Source organism: Lontra canadensis, unplaced genomic scaffold, assembly GCF_010015895.1.
Source record: "Lontra canadensis isolate GAN:19392208 unplaced genomic scaffold, GSC_riverotter_1.0 scaffold40, whole genome shotgun sequence".
Taxonomy (NCBI): Eukaryota; Metazoa; Chordata; class Mammalia; order Carnivora; family Mustelidae; genus Lontra; species Lontra canadensis.
Window position 1 is genome coordinate 4,847,404 of NW_022631034.1, and position 24,132 is coordinate 4,871,535.

General features: G+C 37.7%; 1 protein-coding gene across 3 annotated transcripts in view; it reads right to left on the reverse strand.

Annotated features, from left to right (window-relative positions):
• Positions 1-24,132, reverse strand: part of PTGER3 (prostaglandin E receptor 3) — a 185,516-nt gene that overhangs the window by 103,951 nt on the left and 57,433 nt on the right. For 2 of the 3 annotated variants that reach the window (XM_032870101.1, XM_032870099.1), the window contains 2 exons: positions 6,643-6,734; positions 4,279-4,388 (listed from right to left, as the gene is read on the reverse strand). The exons of the other annotated variant lie outside the window; for it this stretch is intronic. In XM_032870101.1, the coding sequence (XP_032725992.1) occupies positions 4,385-4,388; positions 6,643-6,734 (96 nt within the window). In that variant the 3' untranslated portion in view covers positions 4,279-4,384. Of the gene's footprint in view, positions 1-4,278; positions 4,389-6,642; positions 6,735-24,132 lie in introns of those variants that run through there. 3 annotated transcript variants of the gene reach the window in all.

Genomic DNA, 24,132 nt, shown 5'->3' on the forward strand with positions numbered 1-24,132 from the left:
TGCGCCACTCAAGTTTAAAGACTAGACAAAATGGCATAACACAGACTCTTAACTATAGAGAATGAACTGGTGGCTGCCTGAGTGGAGGTGGGAGGGTGAGTGAAACAGCTGACACTTATCATGATGAGCACCGAGTGACGTATAGAATTACTGAATCACTATACTGTACACCCCACAATAATATAAGACTGTGTGTTAACTATACTGGAATTAATTTTTTAATGGCTTATTATCAAAGAGGAAGAGTAAATAGAGAAACAATTGTCCACTCTTACTCACAGTGTACATACCTAGTTGTCATAAGCATAACTCCCATAGATCACAGTCTGGCCACTTGGCCTCTCCATCAAGGTTTTGTTGAGTAATTTCTATGAATTTAGTACTGTTCTAAGCTCTGTAGGTAAAGAGATACATAAAACATGGGTCCTGCCCACAAGGAGCTTACAATATGGCTGAGAATTTTGTTAAAACAATGTATAAAATCTCTTAAAAATACATTTTGTACAAATTATTTTTATATAAAAAAGCACTTCAGATAATAAAAAAATAAAGTCCTAGAACCTGAATGAAATGGAGAAACACTTTTATCCATAGGATGAGCCTAGAGATATTTTGAATTAACAATTAACAAAATATTCAGTAAAAGCCTGGATTAATGAAAAAATATGAGCACAAATATTTTGAAGACAGCAATTAAACATCGAAGTATTCTTAATCATTAAAAGTATGTCAAGCAAGATATGTCTTATACAGCTCCTTAAGGTACCTGAATAATTATCTTAACAATAGGTTTCTTTTGAGTGTGCTTCCAACTAGTGAAGATACTGAAAAAAAAATATTCTCTTAACTAGTTTATATGTTCCTTTATAGCCTGGGTTGTATTATTTGTTTAAGTTTTTAAAGTCATTCATATAGACAGTAAAAACAGAATATTCGACTTTGTCTGAATTTTCATAGATTTCATAGACCAAAGTCCACATATAGATGTAAGACACACATACACATATACATATAAAACATAAAGACTCTTATTTTCTCCCCCCTCCTTGGGAGAATTTGGATAATATAGCTTCTGATGGAAGCCTAATCTTCTAAACCTTATATTCTCTGTTATGCCATTCCCTAATATGCCATTCCTTTTCACAGTACCCTGGCCCAACCTCTCCTGAGAGCAGCATAGTTGGGTGTTTATTTTTGTTTGTTTGTCGTTTCACACTGGCTTGCGCTGGTGCTGTATGAAATCTGCAATAGGATGGGTATAGGAATAGGCAGGAATTTGTTCTTCCAACACAGAAGTCGCAGGTCTAAAATTACACAGAATATATTATATGCAGTCAGGAACCAGGTCTATACAACTCAGCTGCAAAGCATATTAATACCACAGATTTGTTTTGCATATGTATTCCACAGAGCTCTACAGTAGGCACTATAATTACAATAAAACTGTAGATCAAGCCCCGTTTCTCCACATGTAACTCTTTAAGGCAGAAATTCGTTTTATTTTGAGGGCTAGTTCTATTCTCAGTGTAAGCTCATTACATAATTATGAAAATCCATGTATATGGATGGTAATTTTAAAAAATGAAGAGGAAAGCCTTGTTAAGAATCAGTATATTGCTGAATCATGATCTAGAATACTTGAGAACATATGTTACAGAACTTATTATTTTGGGTGAATTTAGTATGAAATGGATACATTTCTGTGGGTTAAAAATGAAAACATCAGAAGTATTTTATATTGACATATACCGTCTTTCCATCAGATTTCAAACTAATTGGACAAAGATCATTCTTAATTGTGTAAGAAATATCTTTACTAAAGAGTCATTATTTTTCAAACCTTTCTAATCATTTTATTACCTTATGACTTTCACCTAGATAGCTTTAATAAGCTTTATTATATTAAACTGCAAGTGACTATTCTACCTGGATTAGCATTTTTATTTATTTTTTTTAAAGATTTTATTTATTTATCCAACAGACAGAGATCACAAGTAGGCAGAGAGGCAGGCAGAGAGAGAGGGGGAAGGAGGCTCCCCGCTGAGCAGAGAGCCCGATGCGGGGCTCGGTTCCAGGACCCCGGGATCATGACCTGAGCCGAAGGCAGAGGCCCAACCCACTGAGCCACCCAGGCGCCCCTGGATTAGCATTTTTAAATCAGGGAAGTTTAACATAAAATTTCCCAAGTTGAATAGCAACATAGAAATGAAAGACTTTCTATCACATTCATTTAAATTGGCAACTGCTAATATTGTACATAAATTTTACCTTCTGTGAGAATTTACCAAATAAGGAGCATCTTTCTTGGGGTCAAATACTGCACCAGTGCTAAGAGACTTATGAAGAAAATATAAGAAAAGGGTTCTGCCCACCAAGAAATAGAATTTTTGTTAAGGGGAAAAAATATGTAATGAAAATATTTGAAGAATAATACAATAATCATCAAAATGAGCACTATGTAACTTCAGAGTTGGATAAAGGTAAGGAGAGAAAAAAAGATCCTTTAACTGTTCAAGACCCAAAGACAAGATGAAAATTGCACATGCATTATTGCAATAACCTCACAAGTAAGTATATTATCTTTAATTTATTGATTAATTCATTGAGATTTAATGAAATTAATCAGATTTCTCAAGGTCAAAGAGCTAGTAAGTGGACAGCCAGATTTAAATCCAGGTTTCGCTCCAAAACCCATGCTTTTATTACTATATCACATCATCTTATAAATGGAATATTATTGAGGCAGATCTCACATCCCCACTGTAGTATAGGAAGAACAATAAACCTGGAATCAAAGAACTTAAAATGGATCTGAATTCTTATATTAGCCATGTGACATTGGGCAAGCCCTCTGTAGACTTGGGCTTCTTTTGTAAAAATAAAATAATAAATATATGACAACTAGACAACCACATAGATGGATGATAGACAGATAGTGGTAACAGAAGTATGGACATTCTTATGATTATTGGCAAATTCTGGTTGCTCAAAAAGTTCATTGAATTTAAACCTGAATAAAGGGATTATATACATCATCTTTGAGTCACATAAAGCCATTTAAAATACAAGTTCGAATGAATATAATTTTCCAGCTAATCCACAACTGATTCAACTACTTAAAGGAATGACTCACTGTTTTGGTTTAATCTAGTTGACAGAGATGACAGTGGAATCACAGTATGGGCTTCTATGGCAAAACTACTGGTACCATATTATCATGTTTTCCTAAGATGTCCTTGTAGGTCACAGCATGGCCCTTAGCACAGTGTCTAAAGAAGGACACTCAATAAATACGTGTTGCATTAAGTGAATGATAAGAGGAAAAGGAAGGAGGACGGTGCGGAGGTGGGAAGAAAGGCAAGAGAAAGAAAGATTGGTTGAATTTACAAACAGCTAAGAACATTAGCTGAAAGACATCCAATGACTCAAAAGTATTTGTTAAAAGTTCATAGAATTTCTCATTTCAATTCAGATGACATAGTTTCCTTTATATAATATGTAACAAAATTTGCTATTGAATAACTATGTCACTTATTAGTTTTGCCTTTTTGTGTGACACCTGGGAAGAAATTTTAAGAAATCCTGAACAGATAGTGATAAATCAGAGGGCTGTGCCTGGATTTTTTTACTGCTCTAACACAACAGTTAATCATGTAGCCTCAATATTGTTTCCTGTGACGTTTCAGGAAAGCTCTTAGCTGCATCCACTCTTTCCAGTCTTCAAAGACACATAACCCTTATGTTGATTGCCAGTAGACTGTGACACATAACCAGAACATAGACCTAGAGATGTTTAGTTCCAAGCTTAGCCCAGAGGGACACAGTATCTCCAATACATTCATCACACATTTGGCATAAATATCATTTATCGTGGCACCCTCCTGCCTCCATCTGGGAACCCTTTTCTATCTCATTTAAGTTTATGTCCTATTCATTGAATTCTTGATTTCAAAATGTTTACTTTTCATTGTTGAAAGCTTATATTGATTTTTTTTCAAACTCATTATAAGATCAAGACTACCATAAAATGTAAAGATGTCCGCACTGGTTGAGATTCAGGCAAAGGTTTGAAGTTGGAGGAAAACTCTCGGAAAATGGGTTTTTCTTTTTCACACTTTTCACCAATCATTATCTGTGAAATCATGCCTAACTTCTTAAATATGTACTCAAAACCCAGTCCCAGAAGCCAATTTGACACTCAGAGACACAAAGCATGATAATAAACCTGGTTTCAGTGGGTATTACTGACAAGAAGACATACTAATTTTTTTAAAAAGATGAAAATGAAATAATCCAAATCAAACATAAATTCTCCTTCTCAGGTGGGAAGAAATACACAAACTCAGGCAAGCAGGAATTTCAATAAAAATTCAGCTCCGTTCTTTCATCTGTTAGAATAGAGAGAGAAAGATGTAATAAGCATGAGAAGGTGTACTTTCTCTGCGTGGTGTGAGAAGGTCTTGAGAAATACAAATGTCTTAGACATTGAAACATTCTTGTTTGAAGTAATTACACATATGTTTTGTAAATAAAAGCAATTTAAATAACTAGAATTTTGGATCACTTAAGCTTTAGGTTATTTAATTATGCTTTTTTTATGAGTAATTTTTCTGATTTCCAAGTTTGTAATCCAGTAGAATAATCAAATCATGACGCTGAATCAATTGTAGACACATTGAATGGTCAGATAAACTTGCCATAAAAACAAGCCCCAATCAGTGTATAACTATACCCCAGAAAGATAAAAGAAAGAAAGGAAATTTTAATAACTATGAAATACAATTTTTCTCCCATCAAACCAACGAAGTGTGTGTGTGTGTGTGTGTGTGTGTGTGTGTGTTTTAAAATAATATGCAGTGTTGGTTAGGATGAAGCAAAGCAGAAATTCTCCAACATTGTTGATGAAATTTTAGATCTCTATAGTTTCCTGGAAAGCGGTCAAACTATAAGCATCTTTCAATATTAAAAATTTATATATTATTTATTTCTTAAAGTAAATGTATGATAAAAACAATCAGAAATACTTTTAATTGCATTTCAGTCTTTAGGTAATAATATATTTCCAATTATTGTGGTGCCAAACTTGAACACAGATTATGCCTAGCAAACTACAATGTATCTTTTTAAAAGACTTATATAAATACCAAAATTACTTTTTAAATAATTTGTAGGTAGTCTGGGGAATGTTTATTTTACATTAAATTAGATAAAACCAAGATATAATAATGCACATATAACATTATCCTAAGTATGTAAAGAAAAATCAAGTGAAGTGCAGGTGAAAAAGATGAGAAAGAAATTTACTAAAAGAATGGTGAGTTTTTCTTGAATAGTGGAAGTAAAGTTTAGGAAGCTGCTTTTCTTTCTAATTTTCTTTATTTGGCAAAGTTTCTACAGAGAGCTGGCTTATTTTCATAATGAAGGGAAAGGACAATAGAATTTACTTAAAAATTAAAAATGGAATTAGAGTGAGATTACCAATAAAGAAATGTGAATTGCATATCTCCCTTCTTTTCCCTTCATTTGTTTTCCAAGGAAATCTGTGTTTATAGCAAAAAAAGAAAAGAAAAAGTGCCCAGAATAGGTGTATTACATGCAGATATTTAAGGGAAAGATGTGGGACTATAAAGGTGAGTTGAGTAAAAATTTTATTGTCCCCATGACTTTTAAGCTACATTCCAGAATCAGCCAGCTTATTGGTATCCTGTAGGCATTGTTTCACAGTGTATCTCTATTGAAAAACACATTTTGATCTTCCCCTGAGGAACAGAAGTGATTATCTTTCAGGTACTTCAGTCATGGGAGAACAAATGGCCAAGGACATTGAGCTGCTTAAATGTCCACATCCATCTTCACAACTTACACAGAGTAGTGGAGTCATTGTGCCCAGCCTCACCCAGGGAATGAAGTAAAATGAACATGCTGACTGTCCATTACAATGGAGAGTTCAACTTATTTGAGAAGCCAAGTGTGTCATGTTTGAAAAAATAAAATTAAAACTTTTCATCTTCTTTCATTAAAACAAAAAAGGTCATACAATGGAGTAATAGCCACATGACCATTTAACCCTACAATCAATAACAAATATTGAAACGAAGTGTTTGAGGGGGGAAACTAAGGTTTGGAATTTAATATGACCAACTATGCATCATATTTGGCATCACGATCTGCTTTCTAGAGTGTTCTTTCATTAAAGTACATGTTTTATTCCAAGCAGATCTAGGCAAAGGGCAAACAAGGGTGTGCTGACCACATGAGGAGTACACTGAGTTCTGACGTCAAATTAAAACAGGGTAGCTTTGCCTTAAAATGCTCCCGGACACTGTTCTTCGTGTGAAAATTCAGTGACATACAGGCTCTTTTACTACAGGAGACTTGACTGATCACAAAATCAGCCAGGAGCCAGTCTGCGAATCTTAGTTGTAAAGATGAAGTTGTAAAGACAAGTTGTAAAGACAAGAACAAATGAAGTTGTAAAGACAAGAACAACTTCTTAAAGGAATCTGGTCCTGCTTAATTGGGTGTGTGTGACTAATCTGCACTTTAGTTCTTAGAGATATTCTGTCCTTGTCTCATGAAGGCAGATCAGAACAGAGATGGGGGAAGGCTATGCTGTAAATCTAGACAGCTTCTAAATCTCACCTTTCCAACTGGTCACTCCACATCAAGGTTGAGGAGCACTGGTGGGGTAAGGAGGTGGAACTGGATGCATAGTTGTTTGTGTGGTGTCTTATCTGTGAACAGACAGAGGGTTTCAGTGGACAGAATTATTGATGATGACTCCTTTTGTCAGAAGACTCTTCCTTCAAAATTCTTTAAAAAAAAAAGCAGAACCAAAACTCTATATACCAACTTGCATTGGCCATAACCAACTGAAGATATTTTAGATCTTATCTTCCCAAGACTATCTCATTTCTGCCTCAAAGTTTTGACACACCCTCAATTTCCTCTTACAATTTCACACCAGATTATTACTTAAGGTAGAGACCATGCCTAATATGACTTCTAAGAACCTAGAGCAGTTATCACAGCACTTGTTAAATACTGAATAAAAACTCACTGGTCAAATGATTAGTGTAGGTAAATCCAATTCTACCACTCTCTAGCCTTCAGTGACTTTCTGTTGCTCTTAGGATGAAGACCAGAATTCTTAACATGACCTCCTAGGTCCTATTTGATATAGCCTCTGCTGCAACTCTAGCTTTGTTTGCTCGGGCCACATTAGCCATCTATGAATATCATGAACAGTGTCATCCTTTTTCCTACCACAGTGCCTTTGCACTTGAAGCTTCCTCTGCTAAGAGTGCTCTTCCAGTTCCCTCATCACCTGGCTGACTCCTACTTGTCCTTCCAATCTCAACTTGGAATATCACTTCTTCAGAGACTATCCTGTTGAGTAGGACAGGTCCCCCACTATGTGATACCCATTATTTTCTTTTCAGAAGCTCATTGTAGTTTGGAAACAAAGGGGTTTTTTTGTTTGTTTTGTTTGTTTTTTTAGTATTTTTTGTTATACTAATATACTAAATTTATTGTTACACTAAATACTAAACATTATTTGTTTAGTATTTGTTGTTATCACTAGACTACAAGTTTCTTGAGCGCAGGGACCATTCCTAGTTTTGCCCACCACTGTGTCTCCAACAACTACCACAGTGTCTGGTGGATAGACAGTCAGTATTTGTGGTATGAATAAACATGTCTGTGTAATTGGCTGAGGCCCATGCCTGAACAATATTCTCCAAATAGTAGCTTAAGTTCATTGGATTCTATAAAAAATATTAAGAAAAAATATTTCGTCTGTATAAACTTCTCACTAATTCTCTTACAAGAAGTAACAGAATGAAATTAAATTCTCACAAAGAATTGTTACAAGAAAAAGCAGAAAGAAATGAAATTCAATGTTTCTTAGGTCTTTTTTATTGGATTCCTAGAGTGTTTTCTTTGTCAAAACTTTAGTTAAGATCATTTTAAACAGTATGTCCATGCCCATTTCAAGTGGCATTAATGATATAAGCTATCTAGACAGACATGTAGTTCTCCAAGTCCTGACTGTGTTAAGCATATAGATAATTTCTGTTTTAGGAAAGCAGTGTTATTTGAAGGACAATGAAATGACATGCCTTCTTGAAAACACAGATTACATTTTGACCAATATCTATTTCCACACAAACAGAAGAAGTTCAGTGGCACTTTAAATAGAAATATTGAGCACTACATCTAAAACTAATAATGTACTATATGTTGGCTAATTAAATTTAAATTAAAAAAAAAAAGAAATATTGTGGTTCTGGGTGAGTGCTCAGAGTTGAGGTCAGAGTAGGAAAACAACCCCCACAGGATTTTCTGTTTATTCTCGGAGACTTTCAGAATCCCCTGTGTATCCCTGTTAAAGAACAATCTGGTTAGATTGGTCCTAGAGGACCACTAGGCTTTTCTCTTCCTGCTATTAACAGGTCTGCTTTAACGAAGTACTTGGGGTTGCATTATTTGTTGGCTTAACTTTAGGAGCAGACACAACTGTAGGTATCTGGGTATCATATGTCTCCCCAATGTCAGGGAGCAGAAAAAGAAAAAAACTGAAGGGGGTGCCTGGCTGGTTCAGTTGGTGGAGCATGTGACTCCAGATCTCAGGGCTGTCAATTTGAGCCTAACCCTAGGTGTAGAAATTACTTAAAAAGAAAATCTTTAAAAAGAAGGAACTGAAGACATGAAGCATTGCAAGGTAACATGGGATAGAGCCGGGAGTGGGAAGCATGGTACGGTTCCCTACCACACTCTCTAAACCACCCCTCCAGTGGGCCCTATTTCCCTGGCAAATATTCCATGATTCACTCCATCATTCTCAGAAAACTCTACTTTACTGTCTCACCCAATATTCTACAGCTAACTCTGGCCCCGCAGCCAGTGGATCGTTCATTTCATGCTAATTTTCTCTCCTCTGGGTCTCTTTTATTTTAGTCCTCCCCTCTAGTCTTTGTGCCATTGTTCAGATTCTCACTCCTGTTCTTCCTGGTTTGCTGATCAGTTTGAACTTCACATTTTTGTCAGGTCAAAAATGGTTGAATATTGGAAATTCTTTATGATTTAACCTAGGAACAATCTTTTAACTAATTAATGTTCTGACCCAAGTCTTTCTCAAACTCTTGAACACATCCTTCATATTCCTTTTTTTTTCTTTTTTTTTCTTTTTTTTTGAGAAAGAGAGAAAGAGAGAAAGAGCACGCAAGCAGGGGAAAGGGCGGAGGCAGAGGGAGAGGGAGAATTTTAAGCAGACCGCACACTGAATCTGACACAGGACTTGTCTCACAACCCTGAGATCATGACCTGAGCCAAAAGCAAGAGTACCACACTTAACCAACTGAGCCACCCAGGCGCCCCTTGTACTATTTCTAAGGCAAACCTCATATCTTTGAATGTTCCCCAATGCTACAGGATAAAGTTCTGGAGTACTAAAAACCCACTGCTGAGTGGGTATCCTGTGTCTTGAGGTTAATCTCTAATCTCCTGCCTCTCTCCTTTATGGGAGCCTTGCTTTAGTTCCTAAACTATACAATCAGAGCCCTGCCAATGCTTTTTCACACCTGATCACTGCGGAGTTTGCTCTTGTCTTTCTAAAATGCCTCTCTCTACTTCTGTCCAGAATTCATCCTGTTTATCCTCCAAGACCCAGCCTTTCATTTTCTTGGAAAAGTATTATTTCTTTTATCGTATTCCTGTAGCTTTGTACACATTATTCAAATTATACGTAGTCTGTCAGTTTGACAAACTCTAATTTGCAGTAGGAGCCCAATAAATGTTGGCAAATAAATTGATTTCTAAGTAAATGACTGGCTCTTCTCAATGGTCAATATTACGAGACAAGGACTGATCAAATTTTTCAGCACCCACAAGAACCTACTATATGTATGTCACTTTTTCAGGTGTAATAATATGTTCATATATTAAAAGTTTCCCTTGGCTTAGAAATAGGTAGTTTCTATATCCTCCACATTTCCCTTGAGAGTATCTATTGGTACATCTTATCTAATTATGTATTGCTCTTCTTTCCAGGACTGGGAAGAAAGCACTCAGGCACTCAGTGAACATTTTTGAATGAGTGAATGAATGAAGGAATGAATGAATAAGTGAGGGCTGTCTTAGACTGAGTACTCCCAGAAGCAGAATCTAAGGTAAGGGTTTGTATGCAAGTGACTTATTAAGAATGTGCTCCAAAAAAAAAAAAAAAAAGAGTCAGGAAGTGGGAAAGTAGGACACTGGAGGAGAAGCCAAGCAGGAGTGAAATTTTAAGTGATTCTAGCCTCAGTCTGAACCTTGGGGAAACTCTGGAGTATAAATTACATGTCAAAATTTGTTTCGCTTACAAACAAGGGGTATGGGCTTCTCTACTCCCACATTGATCAGTCACTGCTGCTTTGGGGGAACAAAACTCCTAGGCCCTTCTGGCTCTGTCCTTGTGTGAGCCTCTGAAGGTCACAGTGAAAGCAGTTAGCAGCAAAGTAAGCAGAAGCAGGGAATGGGTACACAGAACTGCTATATTGTATCTGAGAGGTTCTGGGTAGGACTCCGGTTTTGTGGGATACATTACCTGCCATATATTTATTAAGCCAAGTTTAGCTAGTGGTAGTGGAGGAGGCTGCTGTGTGCCTGGATTGGAGAACTCAGGGAAGGGAGTCCTGTTGAAAATAATCTTCTCCACTCCTACTCCTGATGCCTAGGATCCCTTTGGCTAGGGCCAAAACTCTTTAATCTATATTGAGAAGTGGTATTTTAAAAAAGAATTACCTTGGGTGGAAGAGAGAAAGGGACAAAATCCTATGTAGAGCCCACTATACGTCAGGCAGTGCCAAACTTTTTTAAATGCTTTACCGTTTTAATACACTGGTTTTCATCCACACTCAAGTATGAATCTTCCTGAGAGTGTAGGATGTACAGGCCTTGATGAGCCTCTCTCAAGCCTTTTACCCCTTGTCACCACGAAGATGGTGTCCTTTATGCTGCCCAAGAGTTTCCTGCTGGCTAACTGAACATTGTTCATTCATTCATTCATTCATTCATATTCAAGAAAATGTCAAAAAAATAAAAAATAATTTAAAAAATTTCTTCTGCCCAAAATAAGTCCTATTCCTCTTGTTTCAGCTAAGCTTGTAGTTCTGTGTGTTCTTCTCAAATTACCAAATATGCCTGATACCCAATCTGCCAACGATGCTGGTCCTTTCTCTGGATAGGAGAGCCCAAAGATTTCAGTTAGACTCTATTTTCTAAGCCATATTATGGGACATTTAAAAAAAAAAAGATTCCAGTGAAGATAGAAAAGACTGTGTGTGTGTGTGTGTGTGTGTGTGTGTGTGTGAGATCTTCAATTCGAATTTGCCTCTTAAGCCACATTATGTTCCTGTGGAAATTGTGACAAAAACATTGATGTGTAAGTGGCCACTCCACAGACAGCTGAACACAGCTTAGTTGTTTTGTCTCCTGCCATGGCCTGTTGGTGGCCTCTGGGCTGTCTGTGGTTTGGCTGCAGATGCCCGACGCCTGTGTTCCCGGAGCTATCCTGCCTCTGTCTGTTGAACACTGTGTTGGTCTGTCTCTGAGGCTCCTTCCAGGATAACCCAGCTGAACTCCAGGGCTATAGTTCCTTCCTCTTTAGCATATCATTAGAGTGTCCTCTGATGAGACAATCACCCCACACTAGCTCACTAAGTTCTCCCATCCACTGCCTGATCCTGAACATCTGAGGGGTATGGCAGTCTGCATTGTTTTCTTCAGAATTTCAATTCCAGATTCGTAACATATCATAAAGGCTGTCTGTCTGGCTTTCTGAGGAACACAGAAACTATTCAATAAGTACTTACCCTCTATCTTCTCTAATTACTTGTGTCCTTATTACAGATTATCCCACCCCCACAGCATCCTTCCCTTCTTCCATCTTTCTGTTCACTGGCTTTGTTCCATCCACCTTCAAATATTCGTAGACTTCCCCTAACCTGAGAAATAAAAGACACAGAAACACCTGTGCTTGACTGCCTGAACTTTTCCCCTCCCTGTGCTTGCAATCCAGTTTCTCACCTCCCTTTTTATACCCAGCTTCTCTATGTGCTGCATCTGTTACTCCTACTTCCTCTCCAGCTCTCTCCTAAATAATAGCCCCAAATTATAAAGTACTTTCCATTTTTCAGACACTGTTCTAAACATTTTACAAATATTAATGAGCTTTATTATTTGAAGTTGCGCTATCATCTTCTCTTAACAAATGAGAAAACTGAGACACAGAGAGGTTAAGCAACTTGTTCAGGGTCACCCAGCAGCATGTGGCAGAGTTTGGATTCAAATGCAGGGAGTCAGGTTCCAGAATACTGCTAACTAGAATCCATACTGCCTCACGGTCTCCCATCCCCATGACAGTAAAACTAGTGTCTTGGAAACTTTGGGAATTCATTGTCATCTCTGGTACTGTAATATTTGGGTTAGATACACCTGTACTGCATATCAGGGTCTACTATTTATAAGATTGTCCCTCTCTCGTTATACAAGTATAATAAGACTTCATTAATCTAGAATGAATAAATTATTCTAATGGAGGATGAGCTAAATTTAATTTTTTCCAAACTTTCTATTTTTATGATATATAAAAAAGAAGTCCTTGGTCAAAGTAATAAGTAAAACACATAAGTCAATAGGGACAGAATTTGGCCTACTTGAGGGGTGAAAATAGAGATCACTTTAGAATGCTGAAATGCAAATCTAGGCTTCTGGTGTCAAATGAGTTTTACCAGATCCAGACAATAAATATATATTATGCACTTTTTGAGTCCTACTTTGGTGTAATATAGCAGGGAAACAAGTGAAATAACAAGAAAATGACAGAAAATGGCATATGATCACATTCCAGAGTATAACATGGTGCCTTTTGCCATCATTTAATTGTTGGAATTTTGCAACCCATTTCCTGAGAACTGAGAGAGTTCTTAGTCACCATTGTGATCCCTATAGGAGTAAACAAAACCGCACATTTTAAAGCTAAAGTAATCACTCAGTCTAACTCTCATCTACAGGTAAGGATATGAGTTAACATTATGTCTTATAGTCATAGAGCTTGTTTGCAGCAAAGTTCCATCTAAATGTCAGCTTGCTTCCTTATTTCTGTTCCATCACAAAGCCCAATAACTAATTTACAGATTTTATTCACTTGTAAATAACCCTACAATATATCATAGCTATTCAGCAAATAATGAAAGAAAGAAGAAAGAAAGACAGAAAGAAAAAAAGAAAGAAAGAAAAAAGAAAAGGAAAGAGAGAGAGAGAGAGAGAAAGAAGGGAAGGAAAGAAAGAAGGAAGGAAGGAAAAGAAGGAAGAGAGGAAAAAAGAAAGAGAGGAAGGAAGGAAAGGAGGAAGGGAGAAAGCCTGGCCCATAATACTAATCAATGAGCCCCAAAGGACTGAGATTTTTATCTGCTACTATTCAACTGATGTACCCACAGTGACTAGACCAGTGGCTTCCACAATACAGCTTTATTACTATTTGATGACTAAATGAATGATGTACATAGAGTGTCTCTAAGTAGGTTGATATTATTTCCATTTCATAAGTGAAAAAAATTAAAGCTCAGTAAAATGACTTGCTCAAGTGTAGACCTACAACCAGGATTAGAAACTAAAACTTTGGCTCTTAATTCATTACCTGACTGTAAAAATATTGCTTTCTGATTTTAAAAAAATCAATTAATGAATTGTGTTGTATAGGAAATAAAGATAGATATGTAACCTTCAGCAAAATTCTAGGGAAAGGCATACAGCTGTTGATCATCTATAGTCCCTCTACGCATGCTGGTCTTCACATGTCTAAGCTGTGTCCTGCTATTTCACGCTACCAACAAGCAGAAACAGTGCTCCCTCCTTACTCTTCAAAACTGTCCTTCCTTTTCTGCTCTTTTCTCAGAGGAACAAAAGAGGTAGACCTAATGATTGTTCTCATGGCTCTCCATGAGATTCTGAGCAGCTAGAACAGCTCTAAAGGCTCCAATGTCTTACCACTTCCTCCTCAGTAGAACTTCATCTTTGGGGTTTTTACAGCCTTCTGACCAACAAGAATTACACTGTAACTAGGCTAGGTGGCCTCTAATACTTTGACTTAAACTGGGTCTTTTGAAGGCATTCTATCTCTTCTCCTTTTTAAAATATTAAAATGCAGTCTAAAGAGAATGTACCTTAAATACAGTGAACAATGTTTTCCTCACAATAAGACAGGTGGTAAACACCTCAAGAATTCAAGAGAAGGGAAATAAAAGTGATTTAGGTGGGGTTTGAATTTTCATCAAGACGTATAGGATGTGAAAAAGAGGAACTAAGATTGGGTAGAGCTGCAGAGCGACTGGGGAGGCACGACTGCTACCACTCAAAGAAGTCTAATGCTTGGACACAGTTTTTGGAACTACAAACTGAGGATGGGTAGCCAGCAACCTAATGCAGGAAGAAGGAGTATAGGTTAAATATCAGCTTCTGAGAGGAGTGTCTCAGACCCCACAGACCTACCACAGTAGGTGCTGAAGCCTCTGGCTTTCAGGGAATATCGTTCACACCTCTGCCACATTTATTACAGTGCCTGGCATATTTGCCCTCACATCTGCCTCCCCAGGAGACTCTGGGAAGCTTGAATATCAACATGGGAGGTATAGCTCACCCAGAAATTTTCTTTATTCCATGCTACAAAGGAAGGGGGGAAAGTTTTTCCTTCAAAATTCTGACCTAAATTAGAAAAACCAGAGTTTCTCAATAACCTAGTCTAACCAGCCTTTTGTGGGGATATCTAGAGGCAGGGACATTTTCATGGTATGATACTTCTCTGTAGGAAAGAATATAACAGTTTTTTCCACAGCATTGGATAAAGTCTTTAGATACTGTACTTTCCAACTAATCATTTTTCCATGCTAAGGAATTTTAAATATATTCTCCAATTTGTTTTTTCATTAGGAGGGCATTTATAATGTGTTTCATTTGAATATTTATTTCAAAACCCCTGTTCCAACTTATCATCAAATCCAAGTGGCTCTTGTTTTCTTGTACATGTCTGAGAAATCCTCTCTTTCCCATCCATTCTGTGTTTTTTTAGTCCCTCCTTTATTGTTCACCCACTGCATCACTGCAACCTACTTTAGTCCCGTAAGTGATTTCTCTGCCTCTGATCTCTGCTACAAACCAGTCTTCCTAAAATCTCAGATAAAATCTCGCATATGATGGAAAAGACAATGGACTTTAAAAACTACTATCTGGCTAGAACCCAGGTTCCACTAGTTATTAGCTGCATGATCCTGAGCAAGTAACTTGAATCTTCAGGGCATCAATTTCCTCCTCAGCTAAATGGGGACAAAGGTAGTTACTACCCCACAAGATTGTTAATATATAGGAAGTGCTTAGAATAGAACCTGACACAGGGATGGAGAGGAAGCTTTCAGGAAGTATGAGCTAGTATGATTTCAGCTATACTGAACATGCCATTCATTATGCCAGTTGCACCTACACATGCTCACAAGGGAAATTCCTCTGCACAACCCCTGCTGACGGGACAGTCACAGGCTGCCATATTTGTATAAGGATTCTGCATTCCAGGCATACCCAACTGGAAAAGGTATACAAACCCAAGCCATAGGCTAGCCATTGATCTATGACCTTGCTAGTCAAGGAACAGTGAACTGATATGGCAGAAATTTCCTCTCAGAGAACCTGAATTTTGAAATGTTAAGAGAATGAGGACCAGAGCAGGACCAGAGCCACAAGGAAGCAAATATTGTAAGCAAACAAAATTATTAAATTAAGAATTTATATTGACAACAGAGAGAGATTTGGCAGTTGGTAATGGAAACACTATCAAACAGGTAGAAAATAGTTAGGTCCAATGATGGTGGAAGACTAGTGTGAAATTCTGTTTCTTCTGCAGGTTGAATCTCTGAATCCTGACCTCTCCTCCAACCCCAGTCTACATATTCCTGCCCAAAATATTCCATTACAATAGACCTCCCCTTGCTTGAGCTAATCTGAGAAGTACTCCATTTATTATATCTCAAAGAACCTAAAAAATTAAACTACGTCTCTACGGACACTGTAGATGATGAGTTGGAAAAGCAGATTCCACTGATTAATCAACTCACTGCCTCCCAATCACCCCATGCACTACTACTGTCCCTCCTGTCCTCCTCAGCCCAAAAGAGCTCTCATTCCTTTTGGCATATACAAAACTTAATTTTTCTTCAAAGGCTAGTTCAGATCCCACTTTCTCCATGAATGCCTGGGTATTAATCAGACAGAAGTAGGTCCAGATTTTGGGGAGCCTGAAGAGTATAAAACTTTCTTTAATAAAATGAATATGAGCCCAGGGTCCAAAAGGCCTTGTGAAGGATGGGCTTTGAAGCTGGAGTTTCATCAGTTTTACCCTATGTCTGCCTTTGATGTCAACTCAGGAGGAACTCTTCCTCCATAAGATTATCCTACCAGGTACTTTTTCAGCAATGTGTATAGTCACATAGACCTATTAGATAAATTATCACAGTATTATATTTTGCCTCACCCTTTAGGAACATCATTTGTGGCTACAGTATTCCTTCTTCCTGGAGCTTTGGGAAGAAATTTTTGATGTCTAATAAATCTACATTTGTGTGGGAAAATATCAGTACATCCCACTGTTCCTTCTCATTTAGCATCTAGCATATGCCACCTGAGATCATTAGCTAAGCCATTCTCCACACAGATGCTGATAAAGAAAACCTTGTCATTATACACATACATTCACAAGTATGCCCACACATGGGCTTCACAAAATTGCTTGTTATTTGCTTGCTATTTTCTTATGATCTTTAGTATAAAGGTCAAAATCAATTTTATGGCATATAAGACTCTTGTCCACCTCTCAGACTTAATTCATCTCTCTTGCCTTCTCCATGCCTCACCAGTGCCTGCCTTGCTATTGTTTGAATATTGTGCCTCCTGGAACTTTGGGGATTCTACACATGCTCTTTGCTATGTCTGAAATGCTGTTCCGCATATACCTACCTCCCACTATCCAGCTATTTCTTCCTCCAGGAGACTTCATTCATCCTTCTGCTATTGGCCTCCAAGGGGGGGGGGTGCCACATAATACACCCTTACATCATTCCTGGCCTCCCCTTACTTGTGGGCAGAATACAACAAAGTAAAGGCATTTCTGTGATACAAAGATAGCAGTGGAATTCACCTTTGTGGGAATTCCATTTTTTTTTGTTTGGGAAAATACTTAAATAAGCCTTTTGGATTTTGGAAAGGTGAAGTCCATGGCCGAGAAGGGAAGAGTTAAGACAGGCACAGAGTTGCTCTGTAGACTGCTGTAAAGGGCAGCCTTCCTGTTGGACAGACCTGTGTTTCTAGGAGGTAAAACGATGTTTGGCTTCTTTTTTTCATGAGGAGGAATGTTTGAGATCTGAAGCAGGTTTGGAGGCTTACAGTCCTGGGACCCTGAAAGAAAGTCTGGGTGTGACCGAACAAACTTCTGCAGAGCTGAGATAGATGGTGTCCATCTGTGAACACCAACGCACGTTAAGGAGTAGTTATCACGGGTTTAAATTCTAGTTTGTTTGTTTTTTTCACTTCCTCCCTCTCCGCTCACCTCTTCCTCAGATGAAGCCCTCAGTAAAGATTCTTACAAAGTAGAGCTTGTGAGACCTCAGAGAAAGAAGGGAGAGGCTCACGGAGAGTGTGGAGGTGAACACTGCAGGGAGAGGACATCTGCCTAGAGAAGCCAAACACAGAAAAAGCTGAAGGAACCAGCAGGAATGCAGAGAGCTAATCCAGAATGAGACCTGCCAAGTGACAGTGGAATCATCAGCGGGTTCAGGAGGGACTGCACCTGCGGAAGTTACCCAGAACGTGCTTGAATTATTTTATTTGCTGGGAAAGGAAAGGAAAGGAACGCCATATGGCAGAACTGGGAATATTTGGTTACAGCCGGAGTCACTTACTGAATACAGTATTTCCTGATTATAAGCTCCATGGAAGCAGGGTTCATATCTATTTTGTTTCTGCCTTGTACCCACAAATCACAGTGCCTGGCACAAAGGAGGAACTCAATCAATACATATTTGCTGAATGAATGAATGATCTTTCAACAGACTCTAGCTTTAACATCAGGGACTGTATTGTAAATATTCTCTAACTCCAAAGAGCTCAGCATGATATCTGATGCAAAATAGCACAAGTTAGTATTTGCTGGCTGATTTACAATGCACTATATATAGAGAAGGGAGATTTAATTTTTTTTTTAATCTTAGTGATAACCATGCACACCTGGTCAAATTCACAGCTTGCCTTATCTTTTATGCACTCCTTCTCTGTTTAAGGTAAACTATTCAAAAGGAAGAACAATTGATTGGTCTCAACAAGACGGTACACTGGAGACTAACCCTTTCCTGCACCATCCTTGTGGCTCTCTGACACTGAATTTGGTTGGTTTGTTCCACATTGCAGTTTCCTGGCTCTCAGAAGCAAGAGGATACAGCCCTATTCCCAGTAGACTTTAACCTGAGCCTAGTTTCTAAAAGATTGCGCACTGCAGGGATTATCATCATGGAGAACTTGAGCTGGCCAGATGCCTCTTGGTGCCCATAATTGTTGGGTTGAGTAATGAGAACTTGTTATTGGACATACAGCATGTATGGCTTGGCCATTGTGGCTAGCTCTGATACTGCTAATTGATTTAAATTATGATATTCTTTAGATGGATCAAAATGATGAAATTATTTTAACTATTCAAAATTACTAAAAAAGAAGGGTAGTCTAGGAACTCACATTACTACTTATCAATTGAGAGGAAAAAATATTTTTAAATGTATTTTTTCACAGATGGGAAGGAATGAAGTTGTGCAATTCAGAAGAGATAAGGTATTTTAGTAAACAATGGCAATATCCTTTAAATACTTAAATACTGCTTAATTATTTTTTGGGTTGCTAACTGTATTCTTTTGGTCTCCTCCCCACACCTGTGGCAGCCCATCTATCATTATAGCCCCAGGGAAATGGGTGACTGATTGTCAATAAGAAGGAGGAAAACATGGAGGGATCTCTGTAGACAAAAGCCCATCTAGTGCTGGGATGAGGGAATAATGTCCTTACTGCTCCATAACTGTCTCAACATCAAACCCCAGAAGTGGAAGGATGACATAAAGAATAGAAACCCCAAATGGAAAGAAGGAATGGTTTTGAGTTCTTGAGTTTGCTCTGGCACATATGTGTGCATACTTCTAGAGAAGGGGAATGGCAGAGAGGAGGCCATAATCATTCTGAGTATCCCCAGCCTTCACATGGTAGACGAGGCTCCCTGGGGTTCATAGAAGAGAAAGAAAAGCTGAATGCCTGAGGGACTACTATGGAGCTGCTATGTTTATGGCCATGGTCATTCCTAGGGTTTAGATAGCTGAAGCCATTGTCCAGAGGAAGGAATGGCAGAGCCTCTGCCAGCATGAAAAAATGGGGTCAAGTAAAGTAGGACCCCAATGCTCAAAATGTGCTGAGGAAACAGTTTACCAGATTCACTAACCCTGAGTCAGCCGGGATGCCAGCAGCTTCCCCACAACCAGCAAGACCAAAGTCAACTCTAGGGAAAATGGGAGGAGCCAAGAGACAGGATTAAGGCTATATGTAGACAAGTGGCCTCTCCTTATCTGCCTCCATTATCATGAGAGGACATAAGCTTTCTCCATCACATAGATGCTATCTTGGGTAAGGGAAGGGGAAGTGGGAGAAACCATGAAACAAGAACATTTCCCTCAAAGACACTGAGTTAACACAAAGTGAGAAAAACAGATGGACAACACACCTTCAATTGTAAGTTGAAAAATCCATCCTCTACTGTCCCACCTCTCAGCCCCTGCCTCAGCCATCAGAGAACATGGATTTGTGATGAATTTTTGTTCTTTATACAAAATTTGTAAAAAGAAATTTTAAAAATATCTAGGTTGTACACGGTCCCATTTTTACCCTAGCCATTAACAAAAGTAGAGATGCTTAATAGCCAAACAAATGTCCATAGCTCTTAAATAAATGTAGTGACTACCTTCAGAAATCTGATTATGAGCTTTTTCTTTTCAATTCAATGCATTATAAAGGTGACCAGGAAGGAAAATGCAACAGTGTCCAAGATGACTAATAAAAGAAGTCCATCCTATAAAGAACATCTCAAACTCAACACCCCAAAAAACAATAAAGTCAAAAAATGGCCAGAAGACATGAACAGACCTTTCTCCAAAGAAGACATACAAATGGTTAATAGACACATGAAAAAATGTTCAACATCATTAGCCATCAGGGAAATTAAAATCAAAACCACATTGAGATACCACCTGATACCAGTTAAAATGACAAAAATTGACAAGGCAAGAAACGACGAATGTTGGAAATGTTGTGGTGAAAGGGGAAACCCTCTTACACTTTTGGTGGGAATGCAAGTTGGTGTAGCCACTCCAACAGTGTGGAGGTTCCTCAAAAAGTTAAAAATAGAGCTACCCTATGACCCAGCAATTGCACTACTGGGTATTTACCTGAAAGATACAGATGTAGTGAAAAGAAGGGCCACATACACCCCAATTTTCATAGCAGCAACATACATGATAGTCAAACTGTGGAAGGAGCCAAGATGCCCTTTGACAGACAAATGGCAAAAGAAGATGTGGTCCATATATACAGTGGGATATTATTCATCCATCAGAAAGGATGAATACCCAACATTTGCATCAATATGGATGGAACTGGAGGAGATTATGCTGAGTGAAATAAGTCAAGCAGAGAAAGTCAATTATCATAGATTTCACTTATTTGTGGAACATAAGGAATAGCATGGAAGGCATTACGAGAAGGAAGGGGAAAATGAAGGGAGGAAATCAGAGGCGGAGGAGAAGTACCATGAGAGACTATGGACTTCAAGAAACAATCTGGGGGTGGGGGGCACCTGGGTGGCCCAGTGGGTTAAAGTCTCTGCCTTCAGCTCAGGTCATGATCCCAGGGTCCTGGGATCGAGCCCTGCATCGGGCTCTCTCCTCAGCGGGGACCCTGCTTCCTCCTCTCTCTCTTCCTGCCTCTCTGCCTACTTGTGATCTCTGTCTGTCAAATAAATAAATAAAATATTTTTTTAAAAAAAGAAACAATCTGAGGGTTTTAGAGGGGAAGAGAGTGGGGGGATGGGTTAGCCAAGTGATGAGTATTAAGGAGGGCACATATTGCATGGAACACTGAGTGTTATACACAAACAATGAATCATGGAACACTACATCAAGAACTAATGATGTACTGTATGGTGATTAACATAATAAAAAAAAAAGAAGAAGGCCATCCTAATTCCAAACAATCAGGTGTGTGTGTCTAAAAACAAATTAAACCTTATAATGAGTGTAAGTTTTGTTCTGTTGTATAACTTATAATCGGAGACAGTTAGTGGAGTGTCTTACTGTAATTTTATGTCCATGCTTTAAAAGGTTAACCACAGGACATACAACTCAGATAAAAAGAAAATAATCAAATATACTCCTATAATATATTACCAAATCAATAGTTGAGAAGGACTGAGTAAGATTAAAGATGATGGTAAATATGGTAATTGCACTGAGTAATGAATTTCATGATAAATTAATCCTTATGCTCCAGGGCAGAGCTGATTTGACTGACCTCTATGCACTTCAGTATTCTGGAGGATTTCCTAATCTCTGACGCTGCAGGTATGATCACTGTCTAAGCAAAATGCTTACATAGCCAGGAATGGATTTGATTCCCTGTGGTTCTGCCTGTCCTCAGCAATAACCCACAACCATCTAGTACAATCGGATTAAATCAGAGCCAGCATAACGCTAGTCATCAGACTAGTGATTGAATACCACCAGAAGCTATCAAGGGTCTTTTATCTGTCAGGCAAATAGATTCGACTGAGTAGCAAAGGTCAATTCAATTTAGCATTCATTGATTGCCTATCTTTTATGTGTAAGACACTGTGTGAGGCATTAAAAGAAAATCTTGACTCATCACCAGTAAAAATGTTATAAACTGTATATAATTAAATAGTATTCATCATGTTGTGTACATATCTAATTGTTATGATAAGTCTAAATCCTCAATGCATTCTCATTTCTCTAAGTGACAAAAACAAAGAAAAATGATGAAAGTCCCATTAGTCACAATTTGGCCAACTGGAATCTATATCTTCTGTAACAATAGTTTGGAAGTCAGTTATTTAAATACAAAATAATTTAGCCAACCATTTATTATCCAGCTTCTCTTATTCTTAGTAATATGGTAGTAATATAGTATGTAATAACATAATAACTATGATCCTTAGGCAGAAACTTAATAGATTTTCTGACATAAAATACAGAAAATATGTTTAAAATGTCATGGGATACAGCTATGAGAAAGGATATCCCGCCATTTGCGACAACATGGATGGACCATGAAGACCTAACAATAAGTAAGATAAGTCAGAGAAAGACAAATATGATATGATATCACTTTTATGTAGAATCTGAAAAATCCAAACTCATAGAAACAGAAAGTAGAATGGTGGTTAACTAGGGGAAGGGGGTTGGAGGTACAGGACAGATATTGTTTAAGGCTACAAACTGGCAACAAGTAGTAAATAAGTCGTAGAGATCCAATACACAATATAGTGATTATAGACAACAATATTGTATTATAATCATCAAGTTTAGTGAAAGACGACGATTTATTCCAACCACTAAAAAGAAATGATAATGACATAATGGGATAGAGGTGCTAAATTCCACCTCAATGACAATCGTATGAAAACATTTAAATGTATCAAATTAATGTATTGTACACTGTTACATGTGGAATATATTTCAATAATAGAAATGGTACATAAAATAAGGAACTACTTTTTTACTATGTCAGAGATTGCCAGTTCATTTCTAATATCCATTCTCTCCCTCTTTATACTAGAACCCTGATTATTAGCTAAGCTCCAATTAAAATAATGCATTTCAACTCTCTCCCTGTTAAGTGTGGCTGTGTGACTAAATCCTGGGCAATTATATACAAGAGAAAGGTGATGACACTTCTGGGAAATCTTAAGGGGAAGGGAATGCTCTCTTTTTTTAACTTCTTCCTCCTTTCTCTGAACAGAGACAGATAAGTGGTTGGACCTCAAGCAGCTGTATTGGACCATGAGGCAGTGCATTAAGAATGGCTAAAAATAGCATCCATCTCTAATGATCAGGAATGGGCAGATCAGCCCAGGACTGCTTATATGCAGAATCTATATAAGTTGGAAAGAAATGTCCTTCTATCTTCTTTTTAGCCATTGTCATTTTTGTTCTCTGTTTTTGTTTTGTTTTGGTTTGGTTTTTTTTTTTTGCAGTTCACCAAAATCTAACACATTGATAAAGCATCCCATCAGCTAGAATAAATTCTAGGCAGTTTTCAAGAAAACGTGTAAAGTAATACAGAAAAACCATACTGATGTAAGGAAACTAACAGTGTTTTCATCCTGTCTAGCTTAAAATGAATCAATTATCGGACATGTACAATCTTTGAGGCTTTAGGATTTGACCTGAAATAAGGAGACTGGTTTGGGAGCCCTAACATAGGTCATGTTCCAAAGTTGAAGATCACTTCAAATTGTTTGCATATTATTTTCCCCCAAATTTGTATAGCATTTCTGTATGGTCAAAGAGAAGTGGCATAGCATCATACCTCTGTGTGAAACAAGTCTGCTTTCTCCTCATACTGGGCTTACAACACAGCTCAGGAATAGATTGTAAAACCTGGACTTCAATCTTAACTCACTTTAAACATGGACAAGCTTGCTTAAATTTTATAAATCTCATTTACTTTATCTATGATGTGGGACTAATGATAACATTACTTCCATTTCCTTTCACAGGGAAGTTAGGATTATCGAATGAAATAAACATATGTCAAATTGTTATTAACATCATTTTGGTCTATTCACTTATGTTTCTATGGAAAACATAGAAACATAGTGCCCGAGAGAGGCACTTTATTTTCAACTTTCTGAGATAATTACCTTTAAAAAGTGACTCCTTTGCACGTTGAACTCTTCTCCCTAATATCTCATTTCATGATTCTGTAGAAGAGTTTTGCTTGTCT